Source organism: Calonectris borealis, chromosome 2 (genome assembly GCF_964195595.1).
Source record: "Calonectris borealis chromosome 2, bCalBor7.hap1.2, whole genome shotgun sequence".
Taxonomy (NCBI): Eukaryota; Metazoa; Chordata; class Aves; order Procellariiformes; family Procellariidae; genus Calonectris; species Calonectris borealis.
This window is the reverse complement of record NC_134313.1, coordinates 56,076,702-56,099,940: the sequence shown is the minus strand read 5'-3', so window position 1 is coordinate 56,099,940 and position 23,239 is coordinate 56,076,702. Positions and strand designations below refer to the sequence as shown.

Below are 23,239 nucleotides of genomic sequence, written 5' to 3'. Positions count from 1 at the left end.
GCATTCCTTTCCTGAAGGTGCCCCGGCTTTGTTTAAATAGCAGATAACTTTCAGCAAGGCTGCAGCCTTCATCCCCTATGAAACCAGCCTGCCGTTTCCGAAACGTGAAGGCTGGATCTGAGCACTCAATTTATCTCTGCCACGTGAGGCGAAAGGCAAAGCCAAAGCACGCTGCGCCTCCTAAACAAGTTAAGAGGAGAGACGGGGGTGGCTGACCCCGAACATGCCCGCGTCTTCATCGGCAGGCGACGCGATTGCTGGGGGCTGGTGGGCGGTGGGGATTGCCTGTGGACGCTCGCCCGTCATGTTACGAATGGAGCCCACTCGCCGTTTGTAATGATAGCGCTGGGGCAGTCGAGCAAATGTTGCCCTACTCTATAGCAGATAATATTTGGAGTTGTTGGCTCCTGTTTCGCGGTGCACGGAGTTGCAGAGCTCTGGGGCTGAGGGTGCCGTGCGTGGTTACCCAGCCTTCGGGTTTGGGGTGGGCAAGCTTTGTGGAGTCAGAGGCTCGGCGGGTGCCCCAGACATTTGGGGTTGACAAAAGTAACATGAGTTTGCGGCTATCTGGTGGGGTTTTCTCGTCCCGGATCTGCAGGGCTTGTGTATCATCATTCTCCCGAAGCCCGCCTGTGCAGCGGGTGTTCGCTGCTCTGTTCAGCTGTGCCCCATGTCGTGCTATCTCGTGTTACCCCAAAAGACGGTGTTTGCTTCAGGCATCTTCTCTCTTCCTTTTTCAACTGTGAAGCCAGTAATTTTCTGATACAATATCAAGTCCTCTTGAACACTGTAACAACAGCATCGAACAACAATGTTGCCAACCATCTCTACCCTTCATGTAATGATTTACATGCATGTGAAAACCAGATTTTTGGGATTGAAGTGCTAACTCCAATCTACTGTTGCGATCTAAAGAAAGATGTTTGGGTTTCCATTTTGTTTATTAGAAGGTCTTCCCAAATCCTAATTCTTTCATTGCAGAGCTGCTGTTTAAACTTTGGGCTTTGCAAGTGATGGTGGTCATACAGTTCTTTCCAGTGGATTTTCTGTGCAAAATGTGGAAGCGCTTGCAGCTTTTATCCATCAGTTTTCAAGCCTTTGCACTCCACCTATTAGCCCTATAAAAATGCATTAGTTTAATTATTAAGATAATACTACTTGGCCATTTAATTTCCCTAGTAAAAGATGGGACAATGCGTAAGCGAATGGAATGTTTTTCGCCTAAAACCTGTAAGCATAAGAGGCTTCGGTCCTAGCCCATGGTCTTGGAAATTGGAAAAAGAGCTTTTTAGCGACTGCTTAGAAACAAATGATGGATATTGGTGCCATCTCCGAGTGCGGCAGCTGGAAAGTTTAATTATAGGCTGGAAAGTCAGTTAGGGATTAAGGAAAGTGTTAGCAGAAGGGGTGAATGTTAATGACAGCTGTTTGCTGTAGGCTTCAGGGAGGCAAAGTACATATAGAACATAAATAAAGTGTAGAGCCAAACATGCTGGCTTTGAACATTCAGAAACTCCAGGTCACTTGTTCCTTGACACGTGAACCTGGTTTGTATGAAATCATTTTAATGGCTCGCACACACGGAGAGGTGTGTGTAGAGGGGGGGAGAATTCCTGCCTTTGTTTCAGAGCCCTTGGCACGGGCGAGCTTGTGTTCACTGTTGGAAAACGGCACCTGGGCCAGGGATAAATATAAACCCCGAGAGAAGCGTGTGCCCGCGTTAGGCGAGGGGCATCGGCCTGAGAGAAGGTGGTCCGTACAATGAAACGTTCGGGGCTGAGGACCTGACATTCACGTGCTTTGCACTGGCTTTACTCTCGTCCCAAACAGCCCGCTGCCTGTGCCTGCCGGGACCTGCAAATTAAAACCAGTCAGAAAACCCATGCCACCGAGCGTGGGGCTTGTAAGCACACTGTGGCTCATGTTGCAAACCTGCACCGGTAATTGGAAGGAAAATTCCCGTTCCTTTTGCCTTTAAAAGTGTATAGGTTGGGAAGTAGTTCTGCATCTGCTTAGGGTACCTGTAAGTCTTGTTGTATAGGTCAGGCACTGGTGCTGAGATTAGTAATGGTGCAAATTGCTAGGGCAGTTATAGCCAATACAGTGCTGGGGCTGAATCAGTCTTCCCTTTCTGTCATTTTTCTCAGGACTGAGTTTAGTTTTTTTCATTCAAGTACATTCGGTCTGGTCTGAAAATAGCCTGTATGGCACAGGTTTTAACTTGTATGGCACAGGTTTTTCACTATATAATTTTTTTTGAATGAGGAGGAGTTGTGAGGGATGCGTGCCAGACTTAAGCTTGCTAGGTGTATACATGACTTAATGAATCTGCTTTGTAACACATCGCAGTAATCAGAGGTCATTCTTTGAGAGGAGAAAGAATGATAGCAAGAGCCATCTTCTGGGGGGAAAAAAAAAGGAAAAAAAAGCCCAAAACAACAAGAAAAAAAACCCAAACACCCAAAACCAACCAAAAAACCAACCCTCAAAAAAAAAAAACCCAGCATTTTTGTTTTGAAGTGCTTAAAACAGACGTGCAATAGTGACTTGGTTGAGTTTCTATTCTTATGTCAAAGCGTAGTAGCATATGTGGAGAAGTTTGGATTTATCCCTGTTGGATGTGAGCTTTAAGATTGCCTTTTATTCAGCTGCAGTAATAGATGTGCTGTACCTTACAGACTGCTGTGGCAGTGTGGTATGTTGGCCTGAACTTTAAAGGAATAAACTAAGGGAATCGTCTTCCCCGTCAAGTCAAACTCATTTGAACATGTGGCATTATTTATAATACATTTCATATATTTATAGCTGTACGTGATCTTCCCTGACAATTAAAAGCTTGTAGAGCACAAAAATGTGTCTAGTTCAATAAGCTACAAAACTGTCCCATATGAGACTTCTGGGTGTTACAACACCGAGGCTGCTGCAAAAAGGTAATAATTCAGCCTTTCCGCACATAATTCAGTATGACCGGCCATAATGAATGTATGGCTGCAGTATATAGGGTAGTACAGCCGGCTGCTTGAAAAATAACTGTGTGATCTTCATACCAAAAATTGGTAGCTTTTGGGCAGTTGCCGATTTCGGTTACAACTGGAGCTGGTTGGCAGCGGAATGAAGTGGCTGGTTATCCCGCCGATGGTATTTTCTGTCCTGGCTCGCGTGAGCGTGGGCGGAGGGGGCTCGGGCAGCACCCAGCGCCGGGTGGGTGCCGTGGCATGCAGGGGCTGCTGCCTCCCTCTCCAGCCCAACTGCTTCCCACTCGCCGGGGAAGGGCAAAGGTATTTACACCTCTCCTTCTTGGAGGGCTTACGGTCCTTGGGAAGCTCTCTGGCAGTGGAAAGAAAGCGCTTCATGTGGTATTTAAAATGCTGGACAAGAATTCACAGCAGGCATTTCCTCTCCTCTGAAGTGTGAGCGGAGGGAGAGAGAAAAAAGAAAAAATCCTTCTAAAATATGGCTCACTTTAGGGATGGTGAAACTGCATACTTGAACCCGTTTTACTTAAGGTTTTGTCAGCGTAGGTCAAGCAATGCGCTGAACTGCAGATGAAATAATAAGAAATAAAAAGAACCCTCATCTTCCTGAAGGCAACACGCTTTTATGAGACCGTAAAAGATTACAAATGGGGAGAAACAGGGAAGAGCCTCGAGTACGTGTGTTTTGGGAGTTGTGCCCTTTATTGTGTGCTTGCGTGTGAGCCTGTATGTGTGAGCAAGAGAGGAGGTCCTTAACTTGCTCAGGCTGCAGGCTGCTGGCGTTTTTTGGGTTGGTTTGGGTTAGTTTTCTTTCCCAGTAGATTCTTTTTCCCCCCAGCTTAGAAAACCCATTAATTACAACTGTAATTCTGAGGCTTAGATGCAGTTCTGGACACAAAGGACCCTGCCATGTTTCTGGTCTTATTTAGTAGTAATGGATTAGACAAAAAAAAAGTCTCAGAACCCCACCCTGAAATATTACAAGCTGCTTTTCTTCTTAAGAACTCCTAAATATCCAAGTCCACACTTGCATCTACTTAAGCCAGCTTGAACTAGCTTCTCTGCAAGTTTTCAGTCCTCTGAATGCCAGCCATTGTCTAGCAACTGGTGTGAATGAAGCGGTATCCTATATTGGCCTGTCAGCCCGTTCCTTGGCGTCGTGTCCCCACGGCACGTTTACTGTCGGTACGAGGGATAGGAAGAGTAGATGTTCTCCTCAGCGGTGTAATGTAGGTTGGGTTTTTGTTCCCTCTTAAGAACCCAATATCGAAACTGTTCTTAAAATACAGGTTAAAAGGGATCAGCCTCAATCAGTCTTTTGATTTTCCATTTTTCATTGGCGAGGCATAGCCTGTAGTTCATTTCATGAGTGTATTAAGATGCCCAGATTACCCTGAAATGGCAGTCTTTCCTCACCATTTAACTTTTGGTTCAGTAAGGGTTGAGGCAAACATTTGCCAGCATACCGAAAGGGACCTGACACTTCTGTTGCAAACAACTGTTCCCCAAAAGCACTGCTTGTGTTGAAACACTTTGGGTTCTGGCTTGCAGCCATGGGTTCACCTAAGCATATTACAAGAAGTGACAGGTAGACAGAAGTAATACATATTTTAATGTGCTTGACTCGGCTAGAGACCATAAAATGGGGTAGACTAGCTTTCCTTTCCTAGCAGATGTGAGCTTGCTCCCAATTTATTAATAAGTTACGACACTGCCAGCACTGCCACTCGGGTCACCTTAATGGCCCTCAGGCTCTTGAAAGCGGACGAGAACGTCAGGTTCCTGCGTTTTTTGGAAGATGTTCTCAGCTCCTGTGAAACGGCTACAGAAAACGTGCTGAGGGGTCGACCCAGCCAGATAGCTAATGCCCCCAACACCCGCCGAGGACTGAGGTGACTCTTTCTGGAGTGGGTATTTCAGCAGTGGGTAGAAGCTATAAGTGAAATTGGAAATGTTTCCAATTGGTACTCACTAATATTTTAATAAATAAGAGAGTATCATAGCTTGAATGTACTTCGGATGCAGGGAGCCACAGTTGTTCTGATATAAATCATGCGCACTCTGTCACTGAAACTAGATCTCGTACATTAATAAATACTTCACTTGTTTGAACGATACTCAGCACAAGAGAAGAAACTTCTAAAACATAAAATGAAACAAATCAAATAATATCTACCTAGTAGATTTTTTTTTCCTTACTTTTTATTGAATATAATGTAGTTAAGATAGTTTTCTTCCACTTGGGGGATCTTTAGGCAGGAGTTTGGAGAAAACAGTGTGGGATTATGAAAGGATCAAAGGTTAAATCTAAGTTGATAAGTGTCATAATATGGTGAAAATATTGAACTCTCTACTACCAGGAGGTATAAAGATGAGTATTGTTTTCAGACATTAAGCCATACTTGCAGTCTGTTCAGCACCAGTAAGCACAGTTGATCTTCAGCTGAAAGTAGGGTTTGGATGCTATCGCTCGGGAAAGAGGTGGAATGACGGGAAAGAGAACAGAAGAGAGAGAAAAGAGCCTGAGAGAGGACTAAAAATAGGACTTGCCAGAAGAGGCAGAGGAGAAGAGTGGTCTGAGGGGCGAACGGCAGCCGTCGGCAAGCTGCGGAGCCATGTTACGCATCCACTGATGTCAGGGTGAGGAGGAGTGTGCCTACATTTCAAGTAGGAAGAATTAGGTCAGACATTTGGGAGAGTTTTCCTGAACAGTAAGACTAGGGAATCAATGGAATAAATGGCCTGTGGGGAACATGGAAGCTTCAGCATTGTGGGATTTTAGTAACAGGTGACATAAAATATATACCAGGTAGAGTTTAGACAAGGGGGGCTGGGAAGGGGACCATGAAGCACTGATGTCAATATGCAAGACACTTTGAAATGATGAGCCCCCTAATTAAGATCCAGCACGTATCTGACGTGCTTGTTTTGTTGGTGGTACTTTTGGCATACTTGTACAGCTGTATCTCTCCAAAAAAGTTTGGTGGCTGCTGCTGTAGGGTTAATTAATGCTGCTCTGGAGCTGGGGGAAGGATTAGTTGGTTTCTTGCTTCTTTGCAAACCTTTAAAAAAATTACTTCTTAAGGGTAAGGTTTCTGTAGCCCCAGCTGCGGTGAAACACAGGCATATAGCAAAGGCAGCAGAGAGCAGAGTGAGTTGGACCCCAGCTGCAGGGTACCGCTTCCCCAGGGCATTCATGACATCCAGGGAGGGGGTGGATTACTTCATTCATTTTTTAGTTCAGATGTAATGGCCATGTGAATATTGGCATGGAGATTTCTGTCCCCACAGAAAACAGACTGCGGAGTGAATAGAAGAGGGGAAGGAGAGGTGAAATACAACTCTGTTGTTTATCTAGCATCAGCCATAGCTACTAGAAGAAATTTTTGGTTGCTGAACCAAAATTTATGATGAAGTAGGGAGTAATTCTCTGTATTTTCTGCATATTTATTAGCTCCTGAGAAGGTTGAATTGTGCACTAAGATATCAAAACTGTTTGATAAGTTAAACTTTGAAATTATAAATGCCTGCTTGGGCAAATCTTTGCAGTAAGGAGCGAGACAGTTACCTTCCCCCCCGCCCCCCATACTACCATGTAACTTAGAATATAAATAAGTTGAATTTTACACGCTGTGATCTGAAGGGTACTGGAATAAATGGATTGGCATAAAATAATCAGTAGATACAATGCACAGCGGTCCTTTGTCACATGCCCAGAGAGTCTTGCCTTGAGTCCTGCACAACGTCAGGAGGAAGGATGGAAAAAGCTACCATTTATGGACCTGTTTCACTGATTTGGGCACTTTCCTGGTTAGCACACGAGACAAGTTTGAAACTCAGCGCACCGAACAGGGTCTGGTATTGAAGTCTTTCACTTTATTTCTGAATTGTAAGACTCTCTCTTAAATTAATGTAGCTCATTTGGATTATTTGGTAGCTACCAAATTAGTGGTTTGTAGCCTTAAAAACACACTGTCAAACATTTAGCAGAGCTATGTATAACGAAAAGTAGGTAGGGAAGGAAATAATTCAGGTTGTAAAGTCATTCATTCCTGAGTTAGGAAACAGCAGCATCTGCCTTAATTACCCTCACTTCTGCTTTCAAATTATCAACTTGATACGGAATAGATTTTTATTTTTTTTTAAATGCTCAATTCCTGTTGAGTAACCTAGAATGATTTACGTGACTGACTTTCTTTTTTGAATCCCCAGTGATGTAAAAGCTGCAAAGAGCTTTTCTTCCTCTTTCTGCTACACGAGTTTGTCCATTCCCTCTTCCTATCATTTTTGTGATTAAGCTGTATCTACTTTCTACATTCTAGTCTTCCCCTTCTCCCTTCCTCCCCCATTTTTTTCGGACCACTGTCTTGCGGGGACACTTCAAGCCACCTGGCTGTCCCCATTGCCTCAACCCCTTCTGTGCTCTCTGAGCTGCTGTCGCTTCTATGTGTCTTAAGTCCAAGATAGTCATACACGTCGAGGAGGAGTTGCGAGATCCGGTGACATCCATCTTCAGAGACAGTGTAATCCAGTATAATACTGGGTCAGGAGTATATAATGTAATTACTATATAGCTGTATGTATAGCATTTCAGGGTTTAATAGGTAAAAAGGGTTAGACCCTCTTTAAAGAGAGCTATTTTCTTTGTCAGGCTGTATTGGATGCTGGTCTTCAAATCCTTGAAGTTTAGTGTAGCTGCGCAGATGGTGAAAGGTTTTGGCTTTATTGGGATGTTACGTGAAGATACAGAAAGCTTGCTCTTAATTCCTTGTAGAGCTCATCATGCACAGGACCCTCGGGACTTAACTAGTATGCATTGGGACAGCATGTGTACGAGCTTCTCGTGCTTTGAAAACACGTAATTAAAATGGTCCTAAAACACGTAACTGAAGCTGGGAAAGAATCCCGCTTACTCGGTGATTTTAAGTGAGATCGCTCTACTCTGCAGATGCCTGGATTCACCGTAAATACTGTTGTCCGTGCGTTTCCGCTCTGACCGATTCGTTCCTAGAAGTCCCTGCTCCCACACCATCTGTAGGTCTTGGTTTGCATCCAACACGTTATTTAACAGCTGGTGGCTTTGAGGTGTCAGGGCCAACTGCTAGCATGTGCACTTGAGTTTTGGGGGGGACATGCTGAACGGCATTTTCGGAGCTGGCAGTTTCTGCCGGTTGATGGTCTGGCGCGCTGTCGTCTGCGTGGGGCGGGGAGGATGGTTTTGGAGTGACAGCGTAACCTGGAGCAGGGGTGTCGCGGCACTAGCTGCTGGTGCCAAATGAACGGCATTTTTGTAATCTGTAGCAGGTAATTAAAGTCTGGGGAGCACCGGGATCCCAGAAGAATTTAAGTATAAAAAGCTGGCTGTCCGATGCCACGGGTTGGGTTGTTTAGACTCGCAAGATTTTAATTTGTTTGGGGAGCCAGTGGTTTCCTGATGCAGTGCTCCAAGCTGGAAAGTCTATTACTTGATATTGCAGGATGTGTTTTACGTTCAAAACTGATGCGAATCCTCAGGAGATGAAAATCTAAATGCGAAGTGAATAATCCATTTCAGAAAAACAAAAGCTATTATGACTAAACATGCTGTGATGCCTCATCACGTAGCCTTACTGCATCAGACCTGTTTAATGCCTTCAAAAGTTGAAAAACAGGATGTAAAATTAGCATGATGGGGGGGGGGGCGGAGCAGAAAAGAGGAAGATGAAGTAGCAGCTCTTTTAGCCCCAGGCCTCAGCACGATCGCTCTCCTCCAACAGAGCTGCTTTTATTTAACTAGGACCCAATATGGATTCAGGGGTGGTTGCTCTGGTTTTTTTCGCTGCCTGTGACTTCTTCCTTTCTTTCTTGCCTGCCTGAATTTGAAGTTTTCCCAATTATTTTAATCCAACGTTCAAGAACACCTGCAGGTCCCCGGTGATGGAGAGCGGGCACTGGTCTGGGGTGCCATGGGGGAAGCCATCACTCAAGCGCCCTGTCTTGCATGACCCATGTCAGATAGCTGCTTCCAAGAAGAAATTATTGATGACCCCCTTAAAAAAAAAATTTTAAAGGTTCAGTTCTGGGCAGGTTTATGGAAAACACTGTGGCCTGCTGAAGCTGAGCCTGCTTCAGGGCAGCAGTACGTGTGGGTCCGCGCCGGGGCTGGGAGCTGGGAGCAGAGCTCTTGGCCGCAGTGCTCACGTGTGTCTTGCTGGGACGGAGCAGCAGCGGGGGATGGAAACGGCAGTGGCTGGATAGAAGAGGCATTAGCCAGCTGACTGCAAAACGTCTGTCTTCTCTGCCCCAAATGCTTCCTTTTTTCCAACTCTGAACCACACTGGATTGGAGAAAAGGCTACAAAAATGTAAAAAAGAATCCCCCCAAACCATAAAAATGGGACAAAAGTATCCATTCACTGCAAAAGCAAAAAAAATTGCAATACTACATAGCTTTTGCAAGTAATAAGCTGGGGAGGGTTTAATTCTTCAGTGAGCAGTCCTATGTGATTTTTTCAAGCACCACTCAGTAAAATAAAGCAAAAATCAACCAGTTTCTTTGCTGTATTCTAGTTAGTAAGATGTTCAGGAAATCAGAAAAACCATGTTGATATCTTAAATTATAGTTCATCATTTTTTGTTTTACTTTGTAGGCTTTTATGTCACCTGAGCTGGAAAGATAAATGTCTGGTGGGAGGGAGCAGGAAGCCCTTGGAGGAGATGGGCTGGATGCTCTGATCTTACCTTCCCTATCTGATCCCCTTGTTCCTGTGAGGTTAGGCAGGTCACCAGCTTGGGAGCACTGGAGCACAGTCTATTTAGGTAGTGTATGAAACAGAAAATATTGTTCACAGGTGTTACAGTATTTTGGCCTGAGGGTAGTGGGATAATGTAGCACACCTGCCATGTGTCAGCAACTCATGAATTTTTTTTTTTTTTTAAATTTTGAATTGATTCTATTTTCTGCTCAATATAAGAGAATATGAACTTTAATGATCTGATGCCTGAAGCACACTCAATCTCCGTAGCATTAAATACAACTTTTAAATAGTGAATGATGCACAGGGGGCCCCTGTGAACATTTGGCTCCAGAGCGAGTCAGAAAGGTCGAAATCTCATGTAAATGTAACCCAAGTAATCAAAGTCACTTGTCTGCAGAAAATCAGGGTGTGCCATTGAGGGCTTTCTTGCCTTTTTAGTTGCCGAATGAAATATTTATCAATCAGTTGTAATTACAGCACTACAAGCAGTTTTGCTGTGTTTTCTTTTGCCTGGATTTTTTTTTTTTTTTAAACTGAAATGAGGAAAGGGTGAAGTTGGGGGTGTTGCTATGCAACTCTCTCATGACCAGCATCTGTGGGATGCTGCTGTAGTCCCCGTAACTGGTTCCTTCATTTCCTTCTCCTCGTCCTCACATCTGCCTCCGCCCTGTAATTCCCTGTTGTTTCTCAGCATACTTATTTATTAAGTTATTTGTGTATTATTTCTGCTCCCCCTTCTCTTCCTGCAGTCACAGTATTTGTGCGGATTAAAGCTTTCCGGTGAGCGGACGCTTTGCTGAAGTCTGTTATAAGCAGCAGTTTCTGGTGTTTCTCAGGAGTCCTCCTTTTACCTTTTTGGGGTTTTTTTTGTGTTGCTGGTGGTGGATTTTTTTTGTTTTTGTTTTTTAATGAATGAAATAGCCATCAGGCTGAGGTTTAATCACTGTGCACTTCTATAGTTACACCCAGGAAAGTGTGTGTTTGCCAGCTCGTGTGTCGTCTCTTCCAGACGGGAGCGGTCTGCAGGAACCGCGGTGGGCAGTGGCCACGATCCTGCTTTTGGAGCTGGTGGATGAATCCTGGCACCGGGGGATGAGGGGGGCAGAACCAGCCCCCACTCTGGGTGCAGGGAAGGGTGCAGCGGCAACTGCACCCCATGCCTGGAGCCCTGTACAGAGAGTTTGGTGGGAGAATGCAGTTCCCTTCTTCCCCTGCTAAATTCATGTCTGCCCATGGGGAAAACTGCTTGGATCAGCAGGGCGGGAAACAAGCAGCCAAAACAGGTTATGGTGGCCTGATTTTTCTTGTCCTGTTCAGAAATTAGGGTAGCCTTGGGGTGCTCTAGGTGATATGACCTCCAAAAGGTGATCTGATGTCTTCAGGGAACCTGGTCAGTCATACTCTTCATAAACCTTGCATGCAGGAGGGGAAACAGAAACTGCAGCAATTCTGGGTTTTGTTGCTGTGGGAAGGCACCCATCAAGAGAGCAAAACAGACCCGGGTAATTTCACTGAATCACAGAAATGAAAGGTAATCAGGAAATAAAAACGTTATCCTGTGCATCCAGATGCTCTGAAGCAGAAGCAAATACATGCATTCTGTGAATTCCGAGTTGCCAACCCAAGTGGAAGGGGTAGCAAAATTAACAAAATTGTAATTGCTTATGCTTTATAAAGTTGCAAAAATGGAGAGTTTTGCTGCTGCTGTTTACCTGTACGTAAGTCTCCAGTGATGACTCCACACAGCTATAGGTAACCTCTTGACTGTCATTATAGTTGATATACCGTCTACTCTAAATCCCACTTGATGCCAATCAAGTTCTTGCTCCACTGTTAGCAAATGCTTGATTACTTTCTGTCTGCAAGAAGCTTGCATGTATTGCAAGGCTCTTATCAGTTCCCCTCTCTCTATTCCCTTTCCCAGGGTAAACAAATTCAGCTCCTTAAACCTTTTTCCACTGGTCACGTTTTCTAAACCTATTATCGTTCTTCACACTTTCTTCTTGACACTCTTTAATGCATATTTTTCAAAAAATATGAATCCCAAACTGAAATACAATATGCTCTATACTTCTCCCTGGTGCTGCAGAAGGCAGAACAGCTCCAGCATCATGTCCCAGACTGAAATTCGTCTTGCTTAACGTGTGACTTCAGACCCTCATGCTGCTTCATTCCTGCTGCCTAACCCATAGCCTCCCCATCACTTTTCTCTTCTGAGGTCCCCACTCCTGTTGCCATTACCCTTACAGGAATGTAGTCAGATTCAGCATATATATGGTTTTCTGGTAGACTACTTTTCCCTTCTTTAAGTCTGGTGAGGAAGCCAGCAGCGTGCCCCAGCCTTCCTGGTGTGATACCGAGCAGGGATCGGGCACTCTCCCTTCCTTCACTGATGCTCATAGGGCTGTGATTCCTCAAATCAGTAAGTTCTCACAGGTTGTCATTGTGCTACTGATAACTGTTCATAGGTTAGGGTTTGGGTTTTTTTATCACTTGTACACCTTTTTTTTTTTTCCTTTTAATCATTTAAACTATTTCTATGGTTCACTCATGAAAAAGTCATGTGGAGCTGTTTTAAAAGCCTTTCTAAAGATAGGCTCTGTCATCTGTACCACTTTCTTTTTATCAGCTGGGACAGATGCCCTGTCAGAGAGAGCAAGAGAGACATTAAACTAGTTTGACATGACTTTATGATACATTCATGTTGACTGGGTGGGGTTTTTTTTTTCTAATCTCATTATTTTTACAAGATTAGAAATCCTTTAGCAGTGTGCTCCAGTAACTCTGGTATTAAAAGTACACTGTAATTTCTGGCTTTTCCGTCCCCACTTTCCTTTGTAAGATCGGGTACTGTGTTGGGTCTTTTCATTTCTTTTAGACCTTACCTGGCCTCTCTGGCATCTGCAAGGCGATGGCTAATGGGTTAGAGATGATCGCTGGTAGTTCCCCAAGCATTGTAGGGACATTTCCAGTGGTTCCTGCTGACTTGAAACCGCCTGGCTTGCTGATGTGTTTGCTCTGTTCTTCCCTTACTCCATCCAGCCTGCGCTTGCACATCCTGCACGTCAGGTGAAAGATGCCCCGAGTATCTGGTCCCAGCTGGCTGCTGTGAAATGAGGCTCTGAATAATTCAGCCTTTCCTGTGTTTGGTAACAGGCCTGGTTTTCCTTCTAATGTATTTACAGACTCTCTTCTTATTGTTTGCTGCATCTCTTGCTGATTGTAAGTCACTTTGCATCTTAGTCTTCATTTCTTCTTTTATGTTGATGTTGGTCTTTTATGTTCATCCCTGAGTTATGTGTCCTTGGTGCTGCCTTGGTGTACAATCCCTTTTTGATATATTTTCCCCTATCTGCCCCATCATTTAAAAGCTCCTGATGCTTTCCATCCCCACCTTGCTAGGCAGAAGATAATCTCTCCAGAAACACTCAGCTGTGTTTCCTTTCCCTGGTGATGCCAGAGAGGTGCATGCGTGCCTGGGGCGGGGGAGGTTTGGGTCCTTACAGGTAATTCAAGCCTGCCATTGCCTTTTTGCCCCCCCTGAAGGGTGTGCCTGTTGGTTTTAAGGTGTCTCCTCTGTCCTCTCCGGATTACATGACTCAGATGTTGCCTCTGTTTTTCCTTCTTTCATCTTCATTTAAAAACTTCAAAAAATCTGTATCATGCACCTTCCTAGAAGGCCAAACAAGTATTTTAATTCCTGCTATGTGTTGCAACACCTCCAGACAGCCTTTTTTTGTTATTGCTTATTAACACCTCCCTGTCCTCCCTGACATCCCTCTCCTGCACCTATGCTTGTGCAGCGCCCGTGGCTTGTGCCACCAGATCTGTTAAGTCATTTAACCCGCAGCGTGCTGTGCTGGCACAACTGCAGGTCATCCTGATGCTTAGCACCTTTCTCCGCTGGTTCTCCTCTTGTTATTACTTTTTTGACTTTCGTTTCATGTTTTCTTCATGTGCTGACTCTAATGTGTTTGTGTTTATGTTATATGTATATGTTTAAGGTGCAATGCTAAACTCTCAGTATAGCCAGTGTGTTTGTGAGTTGAAGTATAAGGGTTGCACTTGCTGGGCCGGAGCCTCACAGCCGTGTTAGACAGAGGGGGTGCCTACCGATGCCCGAAGGAGGGGTGCTGCTTCCCCCTCCCCATGCTGGGGAGGTTCAGCCCTCCCAGCTGAGCCGCCCGCCCCCCCCAAATTACACTGGTGCTGACAAGAGAGAGGTGACAGGAGCGTGCGGTTGCAGGGGGGGCATCCAGTTGCCCTTTTTGTGGTCATTTCCCACCCGCATCTGTTAAGGCTGCGGCTCTGCAATCGCTTTGGCTGTCGGCATCCGCTGGAGAAACTGTAATGCTGGGGAGATGCCTCCTCTGTAAGGCCTCCAGTTGCTGCCGGCGCCAGAGGATGGGGATGAGTAAAGAAAGAGTTGGTCTTACCTCCTGGCCAAGTGCAGCAGAGGTCCTGCCTCTCACCTCTCCCAGGGACCCTACGCCGGGCTTTGGTGGCTGAGGTGCCTCCTGCACGTGAGGGCAAAACTCGCCCGCGTTAAAGAGGATCAACAAAAAATGCTCATTTTCCTAATAAGGAACCCAACTGGAATGAAGTGAGCTGAGACTTCAAGCAGTTTGATGAATACAGTTTGTATTTCAACCTTAGAAGTCGGCGTTCTGGCGAGTATTCTTTTCTTGAAACGTATATTGACATTTCTGTTACTGCTCATAGCAGCAATATTGTTTTCCATATGCTCTTCTCATCAGCGTCGCATCGTTATTGGATAAATATGTCTCTCGTTATGCGGAACATTATTTTTGAAGTATGGAATCATTATTTTGTTACATAACTTCCAAATTTGGACCTTTGCAATGATTTATAACAATCTTCAGAAATTGTTGTAATTAAAGGAGAACTTTCCACAAAGAGAATTAATTAGATCAAAGAAGCATTTAAATGTAAATCATTAATCTGTGCATTACAGGAAATAGTTAGTGGCTATGTATAGTTCATTTAATTATACTTGGTTCAATTTTGTTTTCTCGTTACATCACAATTTATTCAGAATTAATTTGCAATTTCTTCTGTAATGTGATTTCCGTTTGCTTAATATAGCAAATATTTTCACTCGCATTTGTATTTATATATAAATAAAGGTTTATTAATGACGCTGGCTTAATTAAACTGTGGACTCTGCTGTCAATTAACTGTGAATTTTGTTGCTCAGTAGATGCAACCCAGAAGGTCTGTGCTCTGAGAACGGGAGGCAAGGAGTCAAATAACTCGTTGAATGTATGAATATATACACTAGATTGTGACTGTCAGTTGCTGGAGGGGACCAGGTGACATAGCCTGGGCTTCGCCTGCTCAGAGAGTTTATTAATAGAGGACAACATGTTTTTGGTTCCCGTACGGAGAAAAGGAAATTATTTGCTTTAAGTCCATAGCAAGTAATTGGTAATGGAAATGGTAATCTCCTGAGCTGCAATATGTTGGTAGCTGCAGGTAACAAGGACTAGGTGCGTTGGAAGGTTTTAGGATGTAGGCCTTGCGCAAGTGGTTTGCAGGTTTTGCAATCCATATGTAAGGTCTTTACTTCGTATATGTAAGGGTATGAAAAGATTTCTTTCTGTGATTTGATCTAATAAAAAATATTTTAAAATATGTAATGTAGTTTTTTGAAGTTGTGTTTTAATAACTTGACAGTATATTAATGTTAATCTTCCCTTAATTATTCTTATGCAGCACTCTCAAACACTTATATTTTAAACCTTTACACTTGTGGAAGTACATACATTTTTAACGTAATTTTTAAGTAGTCAATGCAGATTAAAATTAGCTAGTTCTTGGCTTCTTTTTTTTTTTTCCCTTTAATTAAAAGACTTGATTTTCATTCTAATTGAATTCTGTAGCCAAATGGACTTTAGCTTTAGTCTGTCCAGTATTAGCAGCATCTGTGTTAAGTTTGGACTCAGCTAATCTTTTGGAATCTTTGAGTATTCGCTTGTAAGCCAAAACTTAGCTATCCAAGAGCACATCTGGCTTGCATAGTATTACCTCATTTGTATAAGGTAGTGCTCTTAGTTTCTTTTCATTAGTTTGTTTTCTGTTTGCTGGAAAGGGGAATTTGATACGGGGGTTGTGCTGGCAATAGAAAAAGTTTAAGGAACTTCAGTGATTTCTTTCTTCCTGTACTGAAATTCACATTAGAAGTCATGATTTTGGTACATAGCAGGTATAGTAAATAAACTAATAAAATAAGAAATTCCCAGCCAGTGATATGTGTTTGACAAATGTATAGACACTACTAGCTATTCTGTCAGGTTTGCTGCATGCAAACAAAGGTAGAGTAATATTTATGTCGTTAAATTTCTTAAGATGGCTGTTATTTCTTCCAATAAGTTAAACTACCTCTTCCTAGGAGGATTGTTGTACCATTTATAAAAAATGAAATGCTTTCAAAGTTCTTTTGGATAAGCAGCTGTTTGCTGAGGAAGGCAAAATAACCTATTGGTTTGCACTGAGAGAGAAATTAAGTTTTCTGTCGTGTAATTTAGGTATTTTCAACCTGCTGTAGATGGAATGAGATAAATCTTAACACCACAATAATCGGAGGAGTTTGTAAGAAATTGGATTCAAAATGTGTTTGCTTTGCTTCTATTTATGTCTGTAAGATAACAGTGTGAAATCAATAGTATTTTGTTCTCAGTATTTGTTATTAAACATACTGGTATGTGTAGGGAAATAAAGAAGACATTTGGAAATGGGTAACCTTGGGTTAATTAAATCCATCTGCTGTCTGACTAATGACAGGAATATTGTATCCAGGGAATCGCTTATGCTAAAAGATTTGATATCGCACAAAAAGTTTTCTAACAAAGCACTCTTAGAGCAAGTGAGGACTCACGTGTAACTGGAGAGGAAACCAGTCCCAGAGAGTAACTCTCGGTATTGTAAGGCTCTGCTTCATGTGGAAATGTCCCAGAAGAAGTTAAGAACCACATTTGTTGTTCCTTGAGATGCAAAATTACAACTGGCAAGAAGAGTAAAACTTTTTTCAATTCATGCTAGATGAAGCTGAGTTTCACGGGATTAATTTGATGGCTGTGTTTCCATGCTCACAAAAAGCTAGAATACAAATGTTCATTAGGAAAGAAGCTGTATAGGGTGCAAAAATGAGCTTCCAGAGACGCAGCGATGGCAGCTGAAGGAAAACAGACTTTTGATTCATATTGACAGGCAATCCTATATGGATTAATGCCTCAAGATATACTTGGGTTGATTGTGTTTCAAGAGAGCAAGTATCATAGCTGCCTTCTATTTACACTGCTCTAAGTCATATCAATAGGAAAAAAAGAAAAAAAAAAAAAACAAACAAAAACTTTGTGCAACAACTTCCATGCTTAACACTTTGTATTCATCATTTATGCTGTTTGGAGTTGTTTTATTAATGATTTTGTAGCTGTAGGTTAGTTTTTTGTTACTTGCTAATTTGTAGTTTCTGGAAAATGGAATCAAATGCATAGTTTGTTTTTATTGAATTAATTATTTGATTTATTTACATTTAATATCTTCATACACTTGTACAGAACATGATTTGAGAGTAGGGGGGAAAAACTTGTGAATTTTGTGGAGACTTAGGTGCTTTTAAAGCAAGGCAAACGTAACAGCATCAGATGAAGAATAGTTTATTCCACGTTGATCTGACAGATGGGCAAAACAAAACTCTGAGAGATTAACATTATTCTGCAATTTAATTTTTAAAGCGTACAAAAAAGAGTGGCTTAATAGAATTGAAAATGGAGGATGGGTTTGTTTGATCTACATCAGAGGAACTTGTTTAAGTTTCCTTCATGGCAAGTCGGACAAAGTCGTGCTAGTATGTGATTTATCTCAGCTTAAAGCCGGCATCTAAAATAGGTCAGATGAATCGCTCTCTGAAACGCCTGGTTTTCTCCTCCGCGTTTAAAGTGACCGTCTCGGATGTGGACATCTGAAGTTTGATTAGATGAATGCCTTTCTGGCTGTCACATTTTAAAAGACATGAATTAATTATTGCTTTTTGTAGATGCTAAAGACAATTTCTTAGGTAATACATTTTAAAAGGTATTTTTGATATAACTGTGCTAGTTCGAGTGTAGAAATTTATGATGTATTCCTAACAAGTGTGTCACACGTTAGTACTTTGAAAATGTGGCCTGAAGCGTAAATCTGCCCTATATGCCTTCTAGTTCTGCTTCTCTCTCGTGCTGTTTTGGCATGCAGGAGGTAGGAACGTGCACCCCCATCCTCACACGCAGTGCAAGAACTGAGCACAGGCTGAATGCTGGGCACTTGCTTGCTGTACAGTCAGGTAGTCACTGGAGGACTTAGCCCTGAAAGTGCAGAATACATAAACGAGTTTGAAAATAGTAATTGGCCTCATTTAAAACATTCTCTGTCAAGCAATGTAGCTTATTAAACATTTAAATTTAAAAAAAAAAAAAAAAAGGCCTGTACTTTTTTTGTGATCTTCAATAAACCTGTTTCTACTAGTAAACATTGTAGTGTATGTTAAGAGTTGACACTGACTTCCTAGCAGTTGAATTAGCAGATGTATATTCTGTGGAACTGCTTATAATTACATAGTAACTATGGTTACCAGGTTAAAGAAATCATGGCCTGATGATGAACAGAAACAGATTGTAGCAGACTGGTTTGGTTTTGAGTTGCTTAAAAGCCAAATGCAAGGATAAGACCACGAGGACTAAGAGCTTACGAGTGACAAACATAAGAGCAGGCTCTATTTGCTGAACTGACAGAGAGTCTGCTTTTTCAAATCCTTGTTTTGATACAAAATCACAGTATTTTTTAAAGTTTTGCTTCTATATATAGTTTGAGAATTGGGTGCGAACCACATATTTGTAATGAAACTATTTAATTGAAATAGTTAAGATTTTGAATGAATTTTGCTAGTATTTTCACTTTGATTTAGTACTGGACAAAGTTAAGTTCAAACAGCCTTTTCACATTCAAGGAAAGTTATATTCAGTTTATTTTAAATCTAACACTTAGAATGACTTAATGGAAGTATTTATCTTTTCTTTTGGTGCTCCAATACTTAGAAAGAAATGAGAGAAGTGTGGGTAGATTCAAGCGGGAAGGACAGAGCTGTGCTTAAGGACAGTTGTACATTTGCAGTGGTGTTGGTGGGCCCACTTCAGATGTTTCTAGTGTATCTGTTGCCTGGAAGCAGCAAAAGTACTTGAGTCCATTTCCAAAAGGGAGTGCACGTGTTGAGGAGTTCAAGCCCTCTTGCCTTAAATGTATAGAACAAAAGATTTAATGTTTTCAAAAGTTTCCACATGGTTTAGAAACCCAAACTGCAGTGAATTGTGTTGGATTTAGGGCCCTCAATCACACGAACTTTTCTCAATGTGTTACTCTCCTTTTATGAATCATGAACTATGTAGAACTGTATGTCTGTATGTAACTTCAATGTGTTTCCTATAATGTCAGTATATTATAATGCAGAATAAGATCTTGTGACAGCGCACTCTTCCTCAGAGTACAGATGCATTTAGACCTGGTCTTTTGCACCAGGGAAGATTTCCTGGGGATCCTCGTTGGGCCAGTAATAGCCACTTTAGTTTTAAAGGCCGGGCGTATTAAGACTAAAACTTTGCGCCTGATGTTTCTCCATTTCGTAAGCCTAGCCTACAAATTCAGGGCTACAAGATCATACTCAGTAGGTCTGCTCACCTTGTTTTACAGAATAACCAACCATGACTACAGAATCAGGATCGGACTCCGAGTCCAAGGATAAAGAGCAGGATCAGCAGCAGAGCCCTGCGCAGCAAGGGGCGGTGGAGACCCAGCCGCAGGACCAGCAGCAGCAGCAGCAGCAGCAGCTGAGCGAAGAGCATCAAAACGCGCTCGAGCAGTTCTCGGCTGTGGCAGCCCACAGCACGCCGGTGAAAAAGGAGCAGGTAAGGGAGCCCGTGCACGCATGCTGGCTGCATGCAACTAGCTACGTGCCCACTTACTGCTCCTGGGAAATGATGAGCCTGGTGTGTTAGGAGCAGAAATATATATCCAGATGTGCATGGAAGGCTGTTTGGTGTGATGCTGTAGACCTTGACTGGTTGGTCTTTTGCGTTCAAAAAATAATAGTTCTCACGCAGAATGTTTTGAAATTCATGTCAGGTCGTTCTGCCTCCAGTGCTTACGTATAAGGGCAGTCTTATTAGCTAAGCAGGAAACGTCTTCGACCTTGCCTTTGCATTAGATAGCAAACAGTGCCAATTTTTAAGAAGCTGAAAATGTTTTCAGAGTTCGTTTCTTCTTTGACACCTGCTGAAAACTGATTTCATGCTTGCTTGTCTGATGTGTGAGCCATGAAAAATCTGTGGTCCCTTAAGCTTCTCGTAGTTCTGAAATGACTGCATTATAATTACTTTAACTTTTCATGTAATAGGTTTCAGAAGAGCTAACGCATGCTTTTCCATTTGGTTCATTGTTGCACTTATTAAATTTGCGGAAGCTGCTTTCTTTTTCCCGTTAATAATTTCCAGTCAATAGGATTAACAGGCATTGTTCTTCATGGGTAAGTGACACACAATTAATGAGGTACCTGCAAATCGCATCCCTTAGCTCCATAAGGTTATGACCCCCATCTGATCGCATTCACCTTTGAAGAATGAAATGAGTCAATCTAACTCCTCCTCTCTTCCACCCTTAAAAAAGTCAGATTGACTGAAGTGAGGTCCTGTTATTTTACCTAGTTGGGAGACAGTGCTGGTGAAGCAAGCAGATGTAACGTATTACTTAAAATCAGCGTGAGTGCTCCCATAGAGGCTGTTTGGGACTGGCTGTGGTCTAGTTTTTAAGCTTTTGTCCGCAGAGCTACAGCCCAAACTTGCTGTTGGTGGGGAAAAAATGGGAGTGTAAGCAACTTCAGATACAAACAAAGTATTTTTGTGTCTTCCTGGTTTATGGGTGCATTACCTAAATGCTTGGGACAGCAAATGTTTCTGGGACCAAATTAAAAGAGGTGTCTTATGTCTGACTTTTAATATCTCAAGAGGTAGACATAGCAGGGCAGGATTTCTGATGTTTATTGCTATTGAAGATCAATCATTGGAAGAACTGCTTATTTTTTTGATTGCTAACCATTTTTACCATTGATAAACCCTGATCAGCCTCACCCCATGCCCACCAAAGACCTCTCTGCTCTTGCTCCCACATCCACCGATTATGTGTTAGGACAATTTTGGTCTCTGAAATAGATCAGAAATTGCGTGTAGTTAGTTTGGGGAAAAGAGGCAGGGCTGCTTCTCCAAAACAGAAAGGTGCTGCACAAGCTGGTCATTAATTTAAAATATAATTCTATCAGGCCTAGGCATAAGTATTACTAATTTTATTCTTCCAGACATCTTCAGTAATCTTTCTGCCCCAAGTTTCTTTTCATCTTAAACAAAACAAAACAAACGCAAAAACCACCACAAGAAAAAAAAAATCCCTTAGGCACCAAACCTGTCTATCTGTGTTTACGTGTGAGTTTGGCGACCTGGGATGCGCTCACGTGCTGTGTGATCCCTTCCTTTCCCTGTTGTAAGCTGACTGCCAAATCCAGCTGCAGTGATCTGGATTTTGTAGTGGCTTAAGTGTCTGTATCACAGGAAAGAACCACTTAAACGCAGCACTAAGAGACAGCTATTGGCAATGGTGTCATTAAAAAAGCCAAAAATTGAAGGAGTAATGGGTATCATTCTCTCTCTTGCCATCTGTAATCACAGTGAGGAAGTTGATGGTTTTTGATACCGCTCGTATGAGAACCTTGGGAAGAAAGATTTAAGTTACCAAACCATGAGGTTGACTTTTTGTTGTCATTCAATATAAATGAAAAAGAACATTTCAATGAAGACAGAAAGGCTTCTTCATGTTGAGATTAACAGTTACTACAGAAATGAGTCCTTTCTATCAGGTATAATAATGCAATCTTACTATCTTCCTGCCTTCCTATCTCATTGAAAATGAGCACGAAGGCATCGCACGGGTTGGGCACTGACATTTCTGAGCAACTGTCGTAAGTAGATGGGATTCATGCGTTGTGCAAGCTGGTAATATCACTGCGTATCCCAATGAGAAGCTGTGAAGCGTCAAAGTTCATTACTGCTGAATCCTGTGACTTCAAAGGCTTGCTTTGAGAGGGGGGTCCAGCTACAGAAAGGGTTGAACATACTGTGTCATAGTAAGGTACAGTAATATAGATAGAGGTGAAACAGCTTGTGTTCAAAAACCACAAATCCCGAAGCAACTTGTGCAGCACTAGAATTGAATCCATAACACTGAAAATACTGCACAGAAATACGGCACAATATTCTTCAGAAGAATTTAGGAGAAAATGCAACTATGCTTGCAGACTTCAAAATAATTCACTGAGTACATGGGTTTTTCACTGGTCACTTTTTTTTTTTCTGAGATACCAGGATGTCAGGTTTCTTTAGGAAGATGAGGCTTAATACAGTCTGAAAGTACCTCAATGCCTGAACATGTCAGCATAGTTTGGGGGATCTTCTCTAATAGTTCTTGGCATGTTTTGTTCTCCAGACAAATGAGAGAAAACCCTTTATGTGACTTTAACCTAGACACATTCCCCTGATCTTAATGTGGACGGGAACTTTAACAAACAAAATAACCTCAATACTATTTTTTTAAAAAACACTTATAAATAAGCAAATATCTGCTGTAGTCTTGAGATACAGAGTGTCTTCATGAAGGAAAAAAGTCACCAATCCATTAGGATTCACAGAAATTGTTTGCAAGCTGAAGGTGGTTCTAAAATTGAAATGGCTGCTGGGTGCCCTTGTGGTTGTAGGCTTTTCTCTCAAGCAGCTTCCCCCTTTTCTTGAAAAAGATTAATTCCATACATCTGGTTTTTTTTGTTGGTTGTTTTTTGTTGGGGCGGGGTGTTAACTCTCACTGCCATGAGAAATCTAATGAGCCAGTATATTTTTTCCAGTCCTGGAATGACTTTTGCACCCACACGTGTGCATGTGCACCTCCCCTGGCAGATTTCTTTAACAAAACGTAGGGGAGTCGTCAAAGAGCCCCTCTGCCCATCAGCAGCAGCACAGCTCTTCACAGAGGCCCTAGCAGGAGACGTCTTCAGTCTTGTTTTTCTCTCGGCGCGGTGGGTTGGACCACTTGCCAGCTGGCCGCGGTTGTGGTAGAGGGTAGAGGTGGCTGGCCCCAAGCCTTGCTCTGAGCCTGGGGGGACTCTCCCCCTTCGTCACAGCCGCTGTGAGCGTTAAATGCTCAGCGAACAGCTAATCCGCTGACATACGCTGTGCCTTCATCTCCCGCCAGCCTTCAAGGTATGCGAGGACCTTGACGCCCAGGCACAGAGCTGGTGTCCAAGTGCTGGAAGGAGAAAGTCCTCTAGTGCTGGAGCTAGACGGGGGAAGAGCCAGCTGGCGCTGGGCCGCTCCTGGGGAAGAACATCCACGGCTCAGGGGATGAGGTGGATTTTGAAAGCAGCTTTTGTGTTGCTTTT

The 23,239-nt window shown here is 42.7% G+C and overlaps 1 protein-coding gene across 5 annotated transcripts in view; it reads left to right on the top strand.

The window, feature by feature from the left end:
• The window catches only part of EPB41L3 (erythrocyte membrane protein band 4.1 like 3), a 142,600-nt gene that overhangs the window by 57,804 nt on the left and 61,557 nt on the right, over nucleotides 1-23,239 (top strand). For 3 of the 5 annotated variants that reach the window (XM_075142057.1, XM_075142054.1, XM_075142058.1), the window contains exon 2: nucleotides 19,477-19,670. Coding sequence is in view for 2 of the 5 variants with exons in the window: in XM_075142055.1 (XP_074998156.1) it covers nucleotides 19,467-19,670 (204 nt within the window). In the remaining 3 variants the exon portion in view is untranslated. Of the gene's footprint in view, nucleotides 1-19,455; nucleotides 19,671-23,239 lie in introns of all 5 variants that reach the window. The other 2 variants (XM_075142055.1, XM_075142056.1) reach the window with 1 other exon arrangement.